Genomic DNA, 14,376 nt, shown 5'->3' on the forward strand with positions numbered 1-14,376 from the left:
CCGGGGCCGGGCGCGCGCGCGGGTCCCCAGCACATCTGGGCGAGACCGGCGCCGCTGGAACGGAGAGGGGCGCCGAGCGCCTGTCTGGAGCGGCAGAGCCACCGCGCAGCTGGGGCCCTTCGAGTCACTCCGGGCGCACATCTGGGACCCGAGAGGGAGCCTGGCCGCGCAGCTGGACCAGGGGAGGGGGCGGCGGCTGCACAGCTGGACCGAAGGGGGCGGGGTCGGTCCTGGGCGGCGAGCAAGGGGAGGGCCGCGAGTCGCCCGTGACCCGAGCATGGGACGGCGCGCCTGAAGGAGCAGGGGTGAGGAAGGGGCCTGGGACCCCGAAAGGAAAGAGAGTCGGGGCACGTGAGCCACGGAGGAGATGCAACTGACACGCTGCTGCTTCGTGTTCCTAGTGCAGGGCAGCCTCTATCTGGTGAGTGGTCCGCGGGGAGCTGCGCGGAGGGGCGGGGGCCCGGAGCACTGGGGGAGAGCGCGGGAAGCTTCTGAGCCCTGAAACTTTCTCCCTTCCCCCCAGCATCCCAGGATGGAGGGGCAGCCTGGAGGCTGGGGGAGAGGGCGGCTCCGAGGCCGGAGACTAGAGAAAGGGTTAATAGGGGCGGGGAGAGGCGCGGCGGGCCCACCCACACGGCTGCCGGTGGCGGGAGGTGTGACCAGCACGAGGGAAAAGGCCAGGTCGGGTCGCCGAGGGTTACTCGACCCCTTCCCGGCGCCCGGGACGCGCGGAGGAGGCGTGGGGGCTGGGGGAGGGAGTGATGAGCCGCTGCACTGGGGGTGTGGGCTCTGCCTGCCCTCGGGGGTCAGAGGGGCCGGGGTCTGGGTCCCCCGGCGCGCGGAGTGCGTCCCGGCGGGGGGCGGCCCCGCGTCCTTCCCTCCGGTCTTCCCTCCCACTCCCTCCCTCCCCGCCTGTTGTTTTCCTCTCCTCTCCCGGCAGCGCGCAGCCCGAGCCCCACAGGACCTGGGCCGGCGGCTCCCGCCCCGGGCGCTCGCGGCAGCTGAGCGGGGCTCCCAGAGCCGGCAACCGGCGCGCTCGCTCGCGGCTTCCTGGCGGCCCCGGACGCCGGGGAATCCCACCCCAGCCCCCAGCCCAGGGCTCAACTCCCCTCGGACCTCGCGCCTGCCAGCCGCTCCCAGCTCCTTGCCCCCCCTCCTGTCTTGGAGAAGCCTTAGCCTCACATCTGGATCTGTTCCTTCTCCAAAACAATCATCCCCGTTGCCCGCTCCCCTTGGCACTGCGTGGAAGAACCTTCCCACACCCCACCTGCGGCCCTTGCTCTGCAGCCTTTAGCTGTGACCCCCGCCACCAGCCCGTACAGACAGCTTTGCTACCTAGGAGCCCCCAGGAGCTTCCCTCCCCCAGTCCTTCTGCCCTATCCCTGGGCCTGCCGGCGGCCTCTGCATGTCTGGGGCATGGCCAGGCCAGAACAAGGGGCTCAGAGATCCCAAGCCCCTTCCGAGTCCCCTAGACTACAGCCTCTTAGGCGACCCCAAGCTTTGCCCAGGGTTATTCCAGCAAATCCAGATGCTGCCTGGTTGTGAGCTGGTGCCCCACATACTGGGAACGCAGACTCAGAGGGCACTTGCTCCCTCAGAAGCCAGCACACACACAGCAGGAGGGCCCCCCCACCTCCTCTGTGTGCCCCCCCCCGCCCTGTGCCCCCCCCTCCGTCTGTCGCTGGCCTGTGCCCCAGCTCAGTCAGGGTGTCCTGCTGGTCCTCTGCCAGGAAGTCGCATTCACCTTAGCGGATCCAGCAGAGGCTCTTGGGTTTTATAGGAGATGTGGGGTGGGAACGCAGTGCAGATAACACCCCCATGAAAGGACACATGTGAGACCAGAGTGTGTGGGGCGAGGGAGGGTGACCCTGTGTGACTTAGCTCTCTGCGATGAGCCCTGGTGCCCTCCTTTGTGAAATGGAACAAGAATTCCTGCTCCCTCTGCAAGTCAAGTCCTGTCCTGACGTCACCATCGCTGTCCCTGGGGAGTGTTTCCACCCCTGCGCCCCTCCCTCCCCAGGGGTGGCGCCCCTGCAGGCCTGCACAAACCTGAACCTCTGAACTTGGAAAAGCAGTCACTGAGCTATTTCCATGTCTGCTGGTTCTCCTGGCCTCTGAGGGTAGGGGGTGGAGTCTCCAAACAACCAGCAAGTCCCCAAAGCAGGGCTTCGACCTGTCCTGACAAACAGGGGCACTCCCAGTCGAGGGGTGGCACCCCCTGTCTGACTCTCCCCCAGCAACCTGGGGACTGCAGAGGCAGAGACTCTAGTGCTCCTGTAAGGGGAGGCTGGGTGGGGTGGAGTGGGGGGGGTTTCTGTGCCAGCCAGGGGATGTCTCTGCCATCAGATGGGGGCTCTCCCAAGAGCAGGAGCTTGGCCTCCCCATCAGACTGGGGGGGCAGGGTTGCCCCCCTGGTGCCGTGGTCCCTGGAGAGACTACCAGGCCATCCTCGCAGACTGCCTAGTAGCCAGAGGCAGGCCAGGAAGAGAGGGGGTGGCAGAAACTGAGCCTCAGCACACAAGCCGGGGCCACGAAAGCCCCCCACCCCCAGCCAAGCAGGCGACGTGAGGTGGCGAGCTCCCGGTGCAAACAGAGCGGAAGGGAACCAGGGAGAGATGATGCGGATTGGTGGGGAGCAGGGGGGCCCTCGGCGGTGGGGCTCTCACTCTCCCCCCAACTCACTCCATAGGTCATCTGTGGCCAAGATGATGGTCCCCCGGGTGCAGACGACCCTGAGCGTGATGACCGCGAGAGCCAGGCCCGGCCCCGGATGCCTCGGAAGCGGGGCCACCTCTCCCCTAAGTCCCGCTCTATGGCCAATGTCACCCTCTTAGGGCTCCTGGCTCCACCTGGGGAGGCATGGGGGAGCCTAGGGCAGCCCCCCAGCCGTCCAAACCACAGTCCCCCACCCTCGGCCAAGGTGAAGAAAATCTTTGGCTGGGGCGACTTCTACTCCAACATCAAGACGGTAGCGCTGAACCTGCTGGTCACTGGGAAGATCGTGGACCACGGCAACGGGACCTTCAGCGTCCACTTCCGGCACAACGCCACGGGCCAGGGCAACATCTCCATCAGCCTGGTGCCCCCCAGTAAAGCCGTCGAGTTCCACCAGGAGCAGCAGATCTTCATCGAAGCCAAGGCCTCCAAAATCTTCAACTGCCGGATGGAATGGGAGAAGGTGGAGCGGGGCCGCCGGACCTCGCTGTGCACCCACGACCCGGCCAAGACCTGCTCCCGAGACCACGCGCAGAGCTCGGCCACCTGGAGCTGCTCCCAGCCCTTCAAGGTCGTCTGCGTCTACATCGCCTTCTACAGCACGGACTACAGGCTGGTCCAGAAGGTGTGTCCCGATTACAACTACCACAGCGATACCCCCTACTACCCCTCCGGGTGACCCGGGGCAGGCCACGGCGGCCATGGCGGTCAGGGCTGGGAGGACAGTCTGCCCGGCAGGAGGCCATTCGTCTGGACATGGGCAGGGCAGGGGAGGACCTCAGGCAGGGAGGGGGTGGACAGGAGAGGTCATGTGGGGCCGGGACCAAGGCTCAAGTGGCCCCGGAGGGCCCCAGGTGCTGGCCGGGCCTGAGGCGGCGGCCCCGGGGGGCAGGAGCTCTGAAGGAGTTCCCTGTGCGGCTTTATGGGACTGGCGCACCCAGCGGCGGGCGGGCAGATGCTGGGCCCCCAGGCCCTTGGGTAGACAGACCAGGGTGACCCAGGTAAAGTCACCGGGAGGAGCTACAACCTGGGCTCCCTCCCTGCCATCCTGAGAAGGGACGCAGCAAGGAGAAGGGGGTTTCGTCAGCCTGGACACCAACTAGGCGCCGAAGCTGGGCTTTCTGGGAGCCGCCCTTGGGGTGGCAACGGGAAGAACTCTGCCGCCCTCCCACCGGGCAGCCCTCAGTCTCTTGTCCTGGAGGGGGGCTGAGACTCCAGCGCTGTCCCACGAGTCACTGATGTCTTGGCAACTAGACCCCTGCCTCTAGCCAGGCCACCCCTTTCCAGAAGTCCCTCTCATGCCATCGCCCCCCACCTCTACCCACCCTGGAGCTGGCAGGACACTGTCCTGAGACGCAGGACGGTGGTGGGTCTCCCAGCGCCACAGCCACGGGGATGCGCCCGTGTGCTGCCCCCTGCTGGCTCCTCCTGACCGCCCTTGTCCAGTGCGTCTCCCGTCAGGGCCTGGCTCGCCCAGGGGAGACGGTGCCTCCCTCGGGGCCCCGGGGCCTGGCAACTTAGAGCGGAGCGGCCACTGTGGAGGGGGAGCTGGCCCTGTTCTATAGTGTCTGTCTGTGATGGGGGAGTGGGGGGGGGGGGGACGGGAGGTTTTGTGAAATCATCTGAATGTCGAGTTCTGTGTGCAAAATCTTGTTCTTGGAGCAGGGAATAAAGCTTTCCCGTGGGGGCACTGGACTCCGAGCTGTGTGTGGGGAGGACTGGGGCCTGGCTCCGGTCAGCTTTCCTCAGAGGACACAGACTAGAGCTGCAGGGCGCCCCCTTTCGGAGTTGCCGGGAAGTTGGGCTGCCCCCAGGCCTGGTGCTGGCCCGGGTGGGGGCAGGGACTGCGTCTGCAAGAGCAGCTGGCCTAGGGGACGGTATGGCCTGGTGTGGCCTCCCGGGACCGCCATGCAGGTGACCCAGCGGGATTCGCGTTGTGCCTTGGGTGACTTCGTGCCTCTTCTTTCTTCTTCTCTATTTCTTCTTTCTGGGGGAGGGCCTGAGACCCTCTCTCTCAGTGGCCAGGTGCCGTGCGTCCCCTGGCCCAGGGGCCACCCTTGAGGACCATTGCCCTCAAACAGCCTCTAAGTTCCTCTCTGGCTCTGACTCCTCCCAATGGTGACTTCCACCTGCTTCTCTTGCCAAGAGTTCTTTCAGAGATCCAGCGGTGCTGGGTTTCAGTCTGGTGACACACCAGTGAGGCGATGGCCAGGCGGCCGGGGCAGGCAGGGCTGTGAACGCCGCCGCCATCCCTCCGCCCCAGCCAATAGGAGAGTAGGTGGCTGCCATGGGCACCTCACCTAGAAGTCAGCTGGCACTTTGGGGCTAAGCGAGGGAAAGAAGGGGGCCCGCTACTGAAGCCAGTGCCCTCTCGAGGTCATTCCAGGTCCCTCTCGTGGAAGGACAGCCCTGTGTCCCTAGCCCCCTTAGCCACACAGCCACCATAAGGAGAGCCCCAGCACAAGGGCGGGGATCTCGCCCTCACCCCAGCCTGGCTCCCCCGGCCCCGGGGCCTCAGCTCGGACCAGACTCTTGTGCTGAGAGCAGAGCAGGAGGGGCCTTAGCAGCCCCCTTGTTGTATGGAGTGACCCAGAAAGGGGACAGCTCACACTCCCGTGGCAGCCCCTCCCCCGGAAACACTGTCCTGAGCAGAGGCCGGGGACTGGGCCCCCCCACTCCAAGCCACGCGCTCCCTCCCCGCCCCGGGTCAGTGCTGAGTACAGAGCGGCCCAGGGGCTCAGGCCCTGCGAGGGGGCTGCATCGCCTCCGGCAGACGCCCCTGCCCCAGACACCAGCCAGAGCCCCGCCGTGGCCCTGCGGCCCCAGAGAGAAGAGGAGGGCAGTGCTGACTGCCAGCAGGGCCCGGGGGCACTGTGACCCGCCCGCTGGCGCCTCTCCACCCGCAGAGAGCCAGATGCCGCTGACAGCTGGAGGGCCAGCCTGCCTGGCACAGGGCCTGCCCGTGCGGGCGCGGGTTCACTTTAATAACTTCACTTCGCCCTCACGCACACTCCACCCTCACCCCCACTCCACCCTCACCCCCTTGCTGCCTCCCGTAACCTGCGCTCTTCTCAGCTGGAATCTTGCTAACAGATTTCCTCCCGAATCATAATTCTTTCGGACCAGCCCTCCGGGCCCTGCTCTCGCCATGGCCAGACGCTGCCTGCCGCCCCCTTCGTCCTCGGAGGCGAGGGGCCAACCGCCTCTGGTTGCCCAGGCTCCGCTCCCACCTCCGCTCCCGGGTGAGCAGTGCCTCACAGCTCCTCTCCCCCCACCCCGCCCAGAGCTGGACCCCAAAGCCCTTCCGCTCTCCAGACACTCCCAGGAGAGCGAGTCCTCTGGAAGGAGCCGGTCTCTGCGCCCAGCGAGAGGTGGCGGCCTTCAGGGCCTCTGACCTCTCAGAACATCAGGGCCTGGCAGCAGGCCCCGTGGTCCTGCCCCAGGGCCAGGCACCTTGTCTCCCTCATGTGAATGGGGCCTCTGGGCAAGCCAGCCAGCTTGGGGCTCTTTGGGAACACGGCTCTGTATCTCCCCACAGGACTGAGGCCCCCAAGAGCCAGGGCCTCTACCTCCTCATTAGACTGGAGCATCCCCAGGGGCAAAAACTGCAGGGGGGATTTGTTCTTTTCCAGGTGTCAAATACCTGGAGGCCACCTCTGCCCTTGGCCCTGGCTGAGGAGCTCAGTGCCCCACCTGGGGAAGACAGCCCCTGTGGCTGTGAGGGCCACTGGCACTTCCTCCTGATGAAGCCTAAGGCTAAAGCAAGCGGTGTCTGGGTCCTTCCTCCTCTTCTCTCCTCCCCCCCCCCCATATTTTCCTTCCCCAGGATGAGCAAGCGGGAACTGAGTCACCCCGTCCCCATCCTTGGCAGGCATGCTGGTGACCTTGCATGCGACACCTCCTGTGGCGAGGCCTTGCGCAGAGATGCATGAGGTGGGTGGGCAGGGAGGGAGGGTTTGCATGGGGTGGAGGCAGCTGAAGGTCAAGGGTGACCACAGCCTGGACCATCCTGTGGGCCTGTGTGGGGCCTGTAGCAGACACAGTGAGCCGGCTGCTCCGTGTTGGGAAGTGAGCCAATGTCATGACTGGGAGTGGGAGAGAAATGTTACTTCCGAAGACTCTGAGTCCCGCGGCACTGCCAGGAGAGCTGGGGGCTGGGGTGACGGGTGCAGGGAGGCAAAGGCAAGCTTGGGTGGGGGCGGTACCTGCTGATTGTGCCAAAGCCCTGGAGTAACAGCTGCCACCGTCACCAAGGCACAAATGCCAGAGGAGACCTGGCGTCCAGAAGTTGGGGGCTGGGTTCTGATTCCTCGGGGCCCTGGTTTGCTTTTGACCGGCCAATTGAAGGGCTGACCGGTTACCCGGGCAAAAGACGCCTGTTCAAAGCCTCCAGCTTTATCATCTCAGAGCCACCCCCCCCCCAGGTGCTCCCAGAGGACAAGCTGGCATCTCCTGAACTGCAGAGGCTGCCAATGAAAGGCCACACGGGTGTGCAGGAATGTTTCTGGGTGCCCATCCCGGGCCTGGGGTTTGCTAGCTGGGCGGGCCTGAGCAGACGGCATAACCTTCTAAGGCTTCTTAGTGGAAAAGCAAACATCTATCGTATATACCTTGGAGCGTTCTTGGGGGAATTAAGTGATTTGCTCAACGGATGTTACTTTCTGCTCTTGTTTTTGGAGGTGGCTTTAGGTTAATGTCAGCCTGCTCCTGGTGTGGTCAGGTGAAAGGGTCCCGGCAGGATGGAGTCAGAGACTTGGGTTCCTGTCCTGAGGTAGAGGCAACTGGTTGTAATATCCATCTCCCCTTCCCCCACAGTAATGGAGTTCTCCACTCTTAGCTGGGAGCAAGGCTCCCCACGATGCATGTCTCTTGCACCTAGGCCCACGTGACTAAGATCTGGCGGTGACATGTAGATTACAGAGCTATCTAGCAACTTCCGGAGCTCTTGAGAGAGTGTCTGTGTGCCCTTTATGCCTTTGCCTGCTTCTGCCCTCATTCTTTTTATGGCCCAACCTCCATCCTGCCGTGGCTGGGGCTCTAGCTGCCAGCTCAGACCCTGGGGTAGGAGCCACACCCTGGAAGGGGCAGTGCAGTGATCTAGAAGAAATCTTGGCCCCTAGAAATTTGTGGAATAGAAATATCATTTAGCACCCCAAGTCTGCCTACCTATAGACTTCAGGGAAAAATCAAACGCCTATCTTATTTCTGTCGAATGTCTCCATTTCTGGTGGTTAAATCTAGCTCCACCAGATTCGATAATGCTGGGCACCCCGGCCTCCTCATCTGCAGGCACGAGGTAGCACCCACATATCTGGTCACACGTCATGGAAGGTCTGTGGACTCACAGGCAAGAACGAACGTGGGAAGCTCTGGGGCCCCTTTCGCCACAGGGAGGCACGCAGCCCCCATTCTGGGGGGTGGAACAAGTTGCTGCTGCATTGCAGTGGGCCCAGGAGGGCTCAGAGGGATTCTCTACTCATCTGAAAGGCCTCCGGTCCCCGAATTCAGCCGGCACGCCTGAGTCCCCATCCACAGGCTGATGTTGGTGACACACAATCCTCGTTAAGGGCCTGACTGATCCCAGCCAGATGGGATTCTAATTTAATTAAAACCCTTTAATTACCTGCAACAACACAGCTTTGGAAGTCCAATGCAGAAGGGGGCCTGTGACGGGAGGGGCAGCGCTGACAGGCCAGGGCGGCGCTGCCTTGTCATCACTTGGGGAGCCAGGGCGGCCGGGCGTTTCTCCTACCCAGGTGGCCACAAAGGCACAGACAGAACGGAACAGCCAGGGTGGCCCAGGCTTCTGGCTTGTTCGACAGCCGAGCGGCGAGCGAGCAAAGCAGGCCCTGGGGAGCTGATACTGGGCTCTTGAACCCCAAGCTGTTCTTGTTGGTTCTGTGCTTTCCCTGAGAGCAGCAGGGGCTGCTGAAGCTCAGTCTCTGGGGAGGAGCAGGCTTGCCTCTAGTCCTGGGGCGCTGGCTTGGCGTGGGAGCGGGGCCAGCTCCGCAGCCACCAGGCAGGCCTGGTCCCTGGGCACAGGTCCCTTTGGGCGCCGTCCTGGGACATGGAAGGAAGTGACCGAGGTGCGCAGCCGAGGAACCTGTGGTTCTGGGGACTAGTGAGGAGTGCCCCTCCCCCGCCATGATGCTGGCCTCAGGGCTCCTCCCCATGAAGGCAGAAAGCAGCAGCTCGCCAGGCTGGCCGCCCAGCCCAGCAGGGACAGGCTCAGAAACCCTGTTTGTGAGCGGGGCTATTTTTAAGCCTTGTGGACTTCCTACGTTAATACCCTTCTGGTCTCTCTTAGCACTTATTCATTTAGCAAATATTGTTTAATAAAGCCGCTGAAAGTTCCAGCTGGTCTCCGTGTGCCAGATCTAAGGGAAGAGGTTCTGGTTTGCACTTGAGCCGTTGCCCTGAAGGAGACGGCCACTGGGGTCAGTAGGATGCGGTGGCTGGAGCTGAGGAAAGAGCAAGAGGAAAGAGAAACTGAAGGAGGACGAGCCACCCCCAAACGGTCTCCCCTTCCTTCTCTGCCCAAATGGAGGAGGCTCTGTAGCTCCCGCTGTTGAATAAACTCCCCGTACATGGGCCTTTCTGGCCACACCCTCCCGTCCCCTGCCGCCCCCATCTGGCCCCCCATGCCCACCCCAGCCCACCCCAGCGTGCTTCCTGTGCTCCCCCTGACAGCCTCAGGCCTCACTAAGCGCCTGCTGCTCTCGCTGACTCAGGTTGGATCTGGAGTGCTGTCAGCTGGGGAACTGTCACAGCGGGGAACGTGGCTGTCCTCCCAGAATGACAGGACTGGACCCGGCACCATCTCCCTGCACGTGGGTGACTCCAGGGAGGGGCTGTGTGCCCCTGGTTGGCTGAGGGGCTCCCCAGAAGCAGGAGTCCCTACAGTGCCACCTTCCCTCCAGTGGGAGAGGCCATGGGTGCCAAGGTGCAGCACTGGGGGGTGGTGGTGGGGTAGCGGTAGGGAGGGTGAAGGCTGGAGAGAATGGGGCAGCATGGGGTGCTGGCCACGCCTGCTCCCACATTTCCTTGGTATTGTATGTGATCTTAGCTAGAAAGGTCTTCAGAGATCCAGGTCAATTCATGGGGCCCAGCAAAGCCCTGAATCAGTCATGGTAAGAGCCAGACTTCGCCCCTCCCCCAAAATCTGCTCTGCTGTTACACCAGATTTCGGGGCCCCAGGTCCCCTTCTTGGCCTGTAGAAGCGCAAGTCCTAGGGAGCCCACTTGGGGTCAAAGCAGTGAGCCGGTCTCTGCTGGTTAGTTTGCTTATCGCAGGGCGGGAGCCAGGCTGCCTGGACTCATTTCCTTGCTCTGCCCCTTCCTAACTGCAGACCTGGGGCAGGCTGCTAAATAACTAGGCCTTCCCACCTGTGAGTCCTCACCTGGAAAGTGGGGCTGACCTCAGTCTCTCGGAAGGCTGTGTGGGGCGGGACGTGGAGAGCAGAGCTGCGCAAAGCAGAGGCCAGCTACTGTGAGCACAGGCCTAGTCCGCAGCCTGGGGTGAGCCCGGCCAAGCCTATGTGGGGAGGAGGGAGATGCCACTCACTCTGTGCTGCAGGAGGAACGTGTCGGGCAAGAACTCGTGAGGAAGGGCAGAAGCTGTTGGGCCCACGAGAAATGACACTTGAACAGAGGAATGCAGTGTTCTCCTTGATAATGGCCAAGGGGCCCTGCTGGTATTCTTTGTGTCCCACCAACCCAGAATCCCACATCTGCACTCCAGAAGCTCCTCCCTGTGCATCAAGGGGGGTTGGTCTGTGTTCTTCCCCAGGAAACACAAGGTTCAGTGAATGCAGGGAGTAAAGGGTCTTTGTTTATAGAAGCACAGACTTAAACTGTGCTTCTAAGCAGCCCCCAGGCTGGGGAAGGCTGCCCAGAGCACTGCATGCCTACACTGCCCCAGCCTGGCCCCGCTGACCCAGCCCTCACCTCACTGGTCTCTGGCGCCTCCGCCTGATGGGTGATCAGGCCCCAGCAGGCAGATGACTGGTCATCCTTGGCTGCCTCCAAGGCAAGAATGAGAACCGTCTGGGTCTGTACCCTGAAGGGGGAGTCCTGAGCCATACACCCGTGTGACCCGCTTTTTCCACACCTGGAGGAGGACCAAGCGCATGGGATACCACCAGGCCAGGCCAGTAGGTCTTGCTGACCCACCGATGGACTCTGTGCTCAGGTCCTATCATGGGAGGCTTTCACAGGGACAGGTGGGAAAAGGGGAGGACGCAGGTCACGCTGCAGCTAAAACTCACCCAGCGGCATCTGCAATGGATGAATGCCATGCCAGTGTGGGAAAGATGCTGGCTTGGGATATGGGGTAGATGGGGCTACAGAGTGTGGCTAGTATGTAAATGTCCCATTTACCAGCCTTGGCAGCTTCCAGGCCCAGGCTAGGAGGGGCTGCCGCTGCTAGCCGGCCTCTGCCATCTGCCACATCTCAGCGGAGAGCAGCACTGGAGGGCGCATTGTAGGCAGGGTATTTTTTTTTTTTTTTAAATGCAGCAGGATCAGGCTCAAGATGTTACTCTAGTGAGTGAGACTGGAGATGGGGATGGGGGGGTGGGGAGGGCTTGGGTGGGGAGGGTGGGAGACATGTCTAGGAAAACAGGGAGAAATACATGGAAGCTTCTATGCAACAGGAGACGGGAAAGACAGGGGCCAGGAAAAGAAGGGGGAGAAGCGAAGCAAAAAGGAGACAACGGGCTTAGGAAAGGTGAGATGATTTAACACACACACCCCCATCTTTACCTGGACCCTCAAAAGGCCACTGCGGCCCTGGGACAGGGCTCCTGGGCACCAAGACACTTCCATCCTCTCCCCAGGCCCTCTTTCATGCCTCCAAGCCCAAGTGCTTCTGTTTGCCTTTCTCTTCTCTCCTCCTTGGCATGCCTAATGTCAAGCACTTCTAGCTAAGGGAGATTCTAACGTCAGTGATCACAAATGGAGTGAAAGAGCTGTTCCAGGCACTGAAAGATCCAGCGCACACTGAGTCTTTCCTGAGACCTCTGTGGTCCCTTCCTCACATCTCAGCAGGTGAGAGTCTCAGAGTGCAAGGATCCCAGGATTCTTTTCACAGGTAATCCTGCTTCAGAAGACCCCCATACTCCCAAAGTTGCCTGTTCTGGGTCTCATAGCACACTGATGTTCCATTCCCAGAAATCCTCTAAGGGAATGAGCCCAAAAGGCTCCAAAGGGCTTAGGTTAGAAGCAACAAGCGTTACACAGCAGTAATAACATTAGACAGTTGCCTTTCTGGAGCCCTTATTCAATGGTAGGCATAGTGTTAAGAATTCAACACGCATTTTCTCACTCATTCCCCACGAGAACTCTGTGGGATAACCCCACTTTACAGAGGAGACAACTAAGGCTCACCTGGACAAGCACTTTGGTCAGGGTCACGAGAGGTGGCGGGAGATCAGAGCCAGGCTCTTAGACTCGGATGTTGGACTGTTAAGAGTTGCCTGCACTGGTACCAACTGTCCAGCCACAGGCCACGCCTCGGCCCCCTCCCCTTCCTCAGGAATTCTGGACCATGGCCTTGTTTCCTGCTTAACACTGAAAAACGTTAAGTCACCAGAGACAAACCTGCTCAACTTCTATCAAACACACGTGTTTCTGCAGAAGTAGGTCCCTCCTTCCTGCCGAAGCTCACCCAACATTCTCCTTTCAGCGCCCTCAGGACTCACAGCAGCCTGACCTCTGGCTACTAGAGCTGGGGCTTCCTCTCTCCTGAATCCTCTTCAGCAGCTTTAAACATGTTCGTGTCCCTTCCATCCTATAGAACCAAATAGAACACCTTTCTCTACTTGTTTCCCTTTCACTTCACAGCCACACCCAAACTTGCCTGGACTCCTGGCCTCACTCCTCACCTCCCACCCACTCCTGGTCTCAGTGGCTGAGAGGTTGCCACAGTTCCCACGTCGCTCCAGCAGCCAAGTTTTCTTCTTTCTCTTATTTGACAGCCTTCTAAGAGCTTAGTCCTGTTCTCCACGGTGATTTAACACACCTCCGCAGGGCTTGTTATACCTGCAACCCAGCATCTCTTGGGACCTTGTCTCCAGTTCCAATTGTTCTGGGTTCTAGGCTCGTGACTTCAACAGCCCAAGTAATACCTCTACTTGGAGTTCTCAAGGCATCGCATAATCAATAAGAAAAATGAAAATAATCTAATTTTCCTCATTTACATTCCTATTCACCCTATTTTGGTGAATCTATCCTTATCACTTCTTTGACCTAAACCTATTATCTGATGCATCATCAAATTCTGTAAATTTCCCCTTATAAATCTCTCAAATACATCTACTCTTCTCCACATCTGCCACTTCCACTAGTTCTGTGATTTCTCATCTTCCTTTGATTTCACTCCCAACATTAATGCTTCTATTCTCAGGCCAAAGGTCTTACTCAATCCACCCCACTTAGAACTCATTAATTTTTCCACTGTTCTTGCAAGTCCATGAATCCTGAATGTGATGTAGGAAGGGTCTGCTAGATCTGGTCTCCAACTTGCTCGAGCCTCTCCACACTCTGGCCTCCTCTGGGCTCCTCACAGTGCATCACGCTGCCTCCTGACTCAGGCTTTCCACACCACCTGGGTGGGGAATGTGCCTCTCCAGCATTGTAAGACGGCAGCTCTTCATCGTTCAGCTCTCACTGCCCAAACTGCATTCTTTCCGGGCCCCAAGACAAGATGGACCCCCACAATCTCCTGGGGGCCCTATCCACACAATTCAGCCAGCGTCTGACTTTGTTCGTTTATGGGATTATTAAGGCCACTCTCTTTCCTTAGACTCAGTGCCAATGAGGGGAGGGAGCAGTTTCACTCATGATTTGTCCCCAGAAACTAGCACAGTCCTTGGCACATTGTAAACCATCAGAAATCAGAAAGGGGCTAAAATATCTTCTTGAAAGGCCAAGTGAAGACAAAGCTCTTAAACTTGACTCTGGGGATCCCCACTGGCATCTGTCGTCTTTTTCTCACCTTTCCTTTTTTTAACTTTTGTTCAGGGGTAATGAGGGCAGAAAAGATAGACCACAAGCCCCTGGAAAGATTAATGATTGTACTGGCAAATATGTCAGGGATTATACCTACTTCTCAATTAGTGTTTCAATAAAACACACATTCCCAATAGTGGTAAAGAAATAGGTAAGTTTATTTACCCAGAAATTAAAATGTGTATTATGAATATTGGTTCATGTATCAATGTCGATATAGCTGCAGGTTTCTAAGAAGTGGTGCTTCCTTTACAAACCACTAAGTCAGGTGAGTGCATGTTAAAGTGCTGTGGGATAGCAGGAAATGCTGAGGTGCAGATGTTGGAGGACAAATTGGAACCATACCCGTGGGGTGCTGGAGTTGGTTCACACTGACTCTCTAGAGCCAATGATTAAAGTTTCAGGAGTTTTGAGAACTGGTTGCTAAATGGTCAATTAAGTACCAAATTATATTAATGTGCAATTAACAGTAAAGGTAATACATATTCAAAATTCATCTCATCTTAATTGTTCTACATTTTGCTATTACTTGTGCTCTTGAAGTCACATATAGCTCTGTATCTACGGTGGAATCACTAGGAAGTTGTGAGCTGTGTTTCCTTCCCAGTTAACGCCACCCAGTAACTGGAAGTCTGAAATGGTCAGGGGTCCG

The 14,376-nt window shown here is 59.3% G+C and overlaps 1 protein-coding gene across 1 annotated transcript; it reads left to right on the forward strand.

Annotated features, from left to right (window-relative positions):
* Positions 1-229: 229 nt before the first annotated feature.
* NXPH3 (neurexophilin 3) lies at positions 230-4,304 on the forward strand. Its single transcript, XM_004684317.2, has 2 exons — positions 230-421; positions 2,690-4,304. The coding sequence occupies exons 1-2, from the start codon at positions 368-370 to the stop codon at positions 3,392-3,394; spliced, it is 759 nt and encodes a 252-aa protein (XP_004684374.1). The 5' UTR covers positions 230-367; the 3' UTR covers positions 3,395-4,304.
* The last annotated feature ends 10,072 nt before the right edge of the window (positions 4,305-14,376 follow it).

The sequence above is a fragment of the Condylura cristata genome, unplaced genomic scaffold, assembly GCF_000260355.1.
Source record: "Condylura cristata isolate star-nosed mole 26May11 unplaced genomic scaffold, ConCri1.0 scaffold00017, whole genome shotgun sequence".
Lineage (NCBI taxonomy): Eukaryota > Metazoa > Chordata > Mammalia > Eulipotyphla > Talpidae > Condylura > Condylura cristata.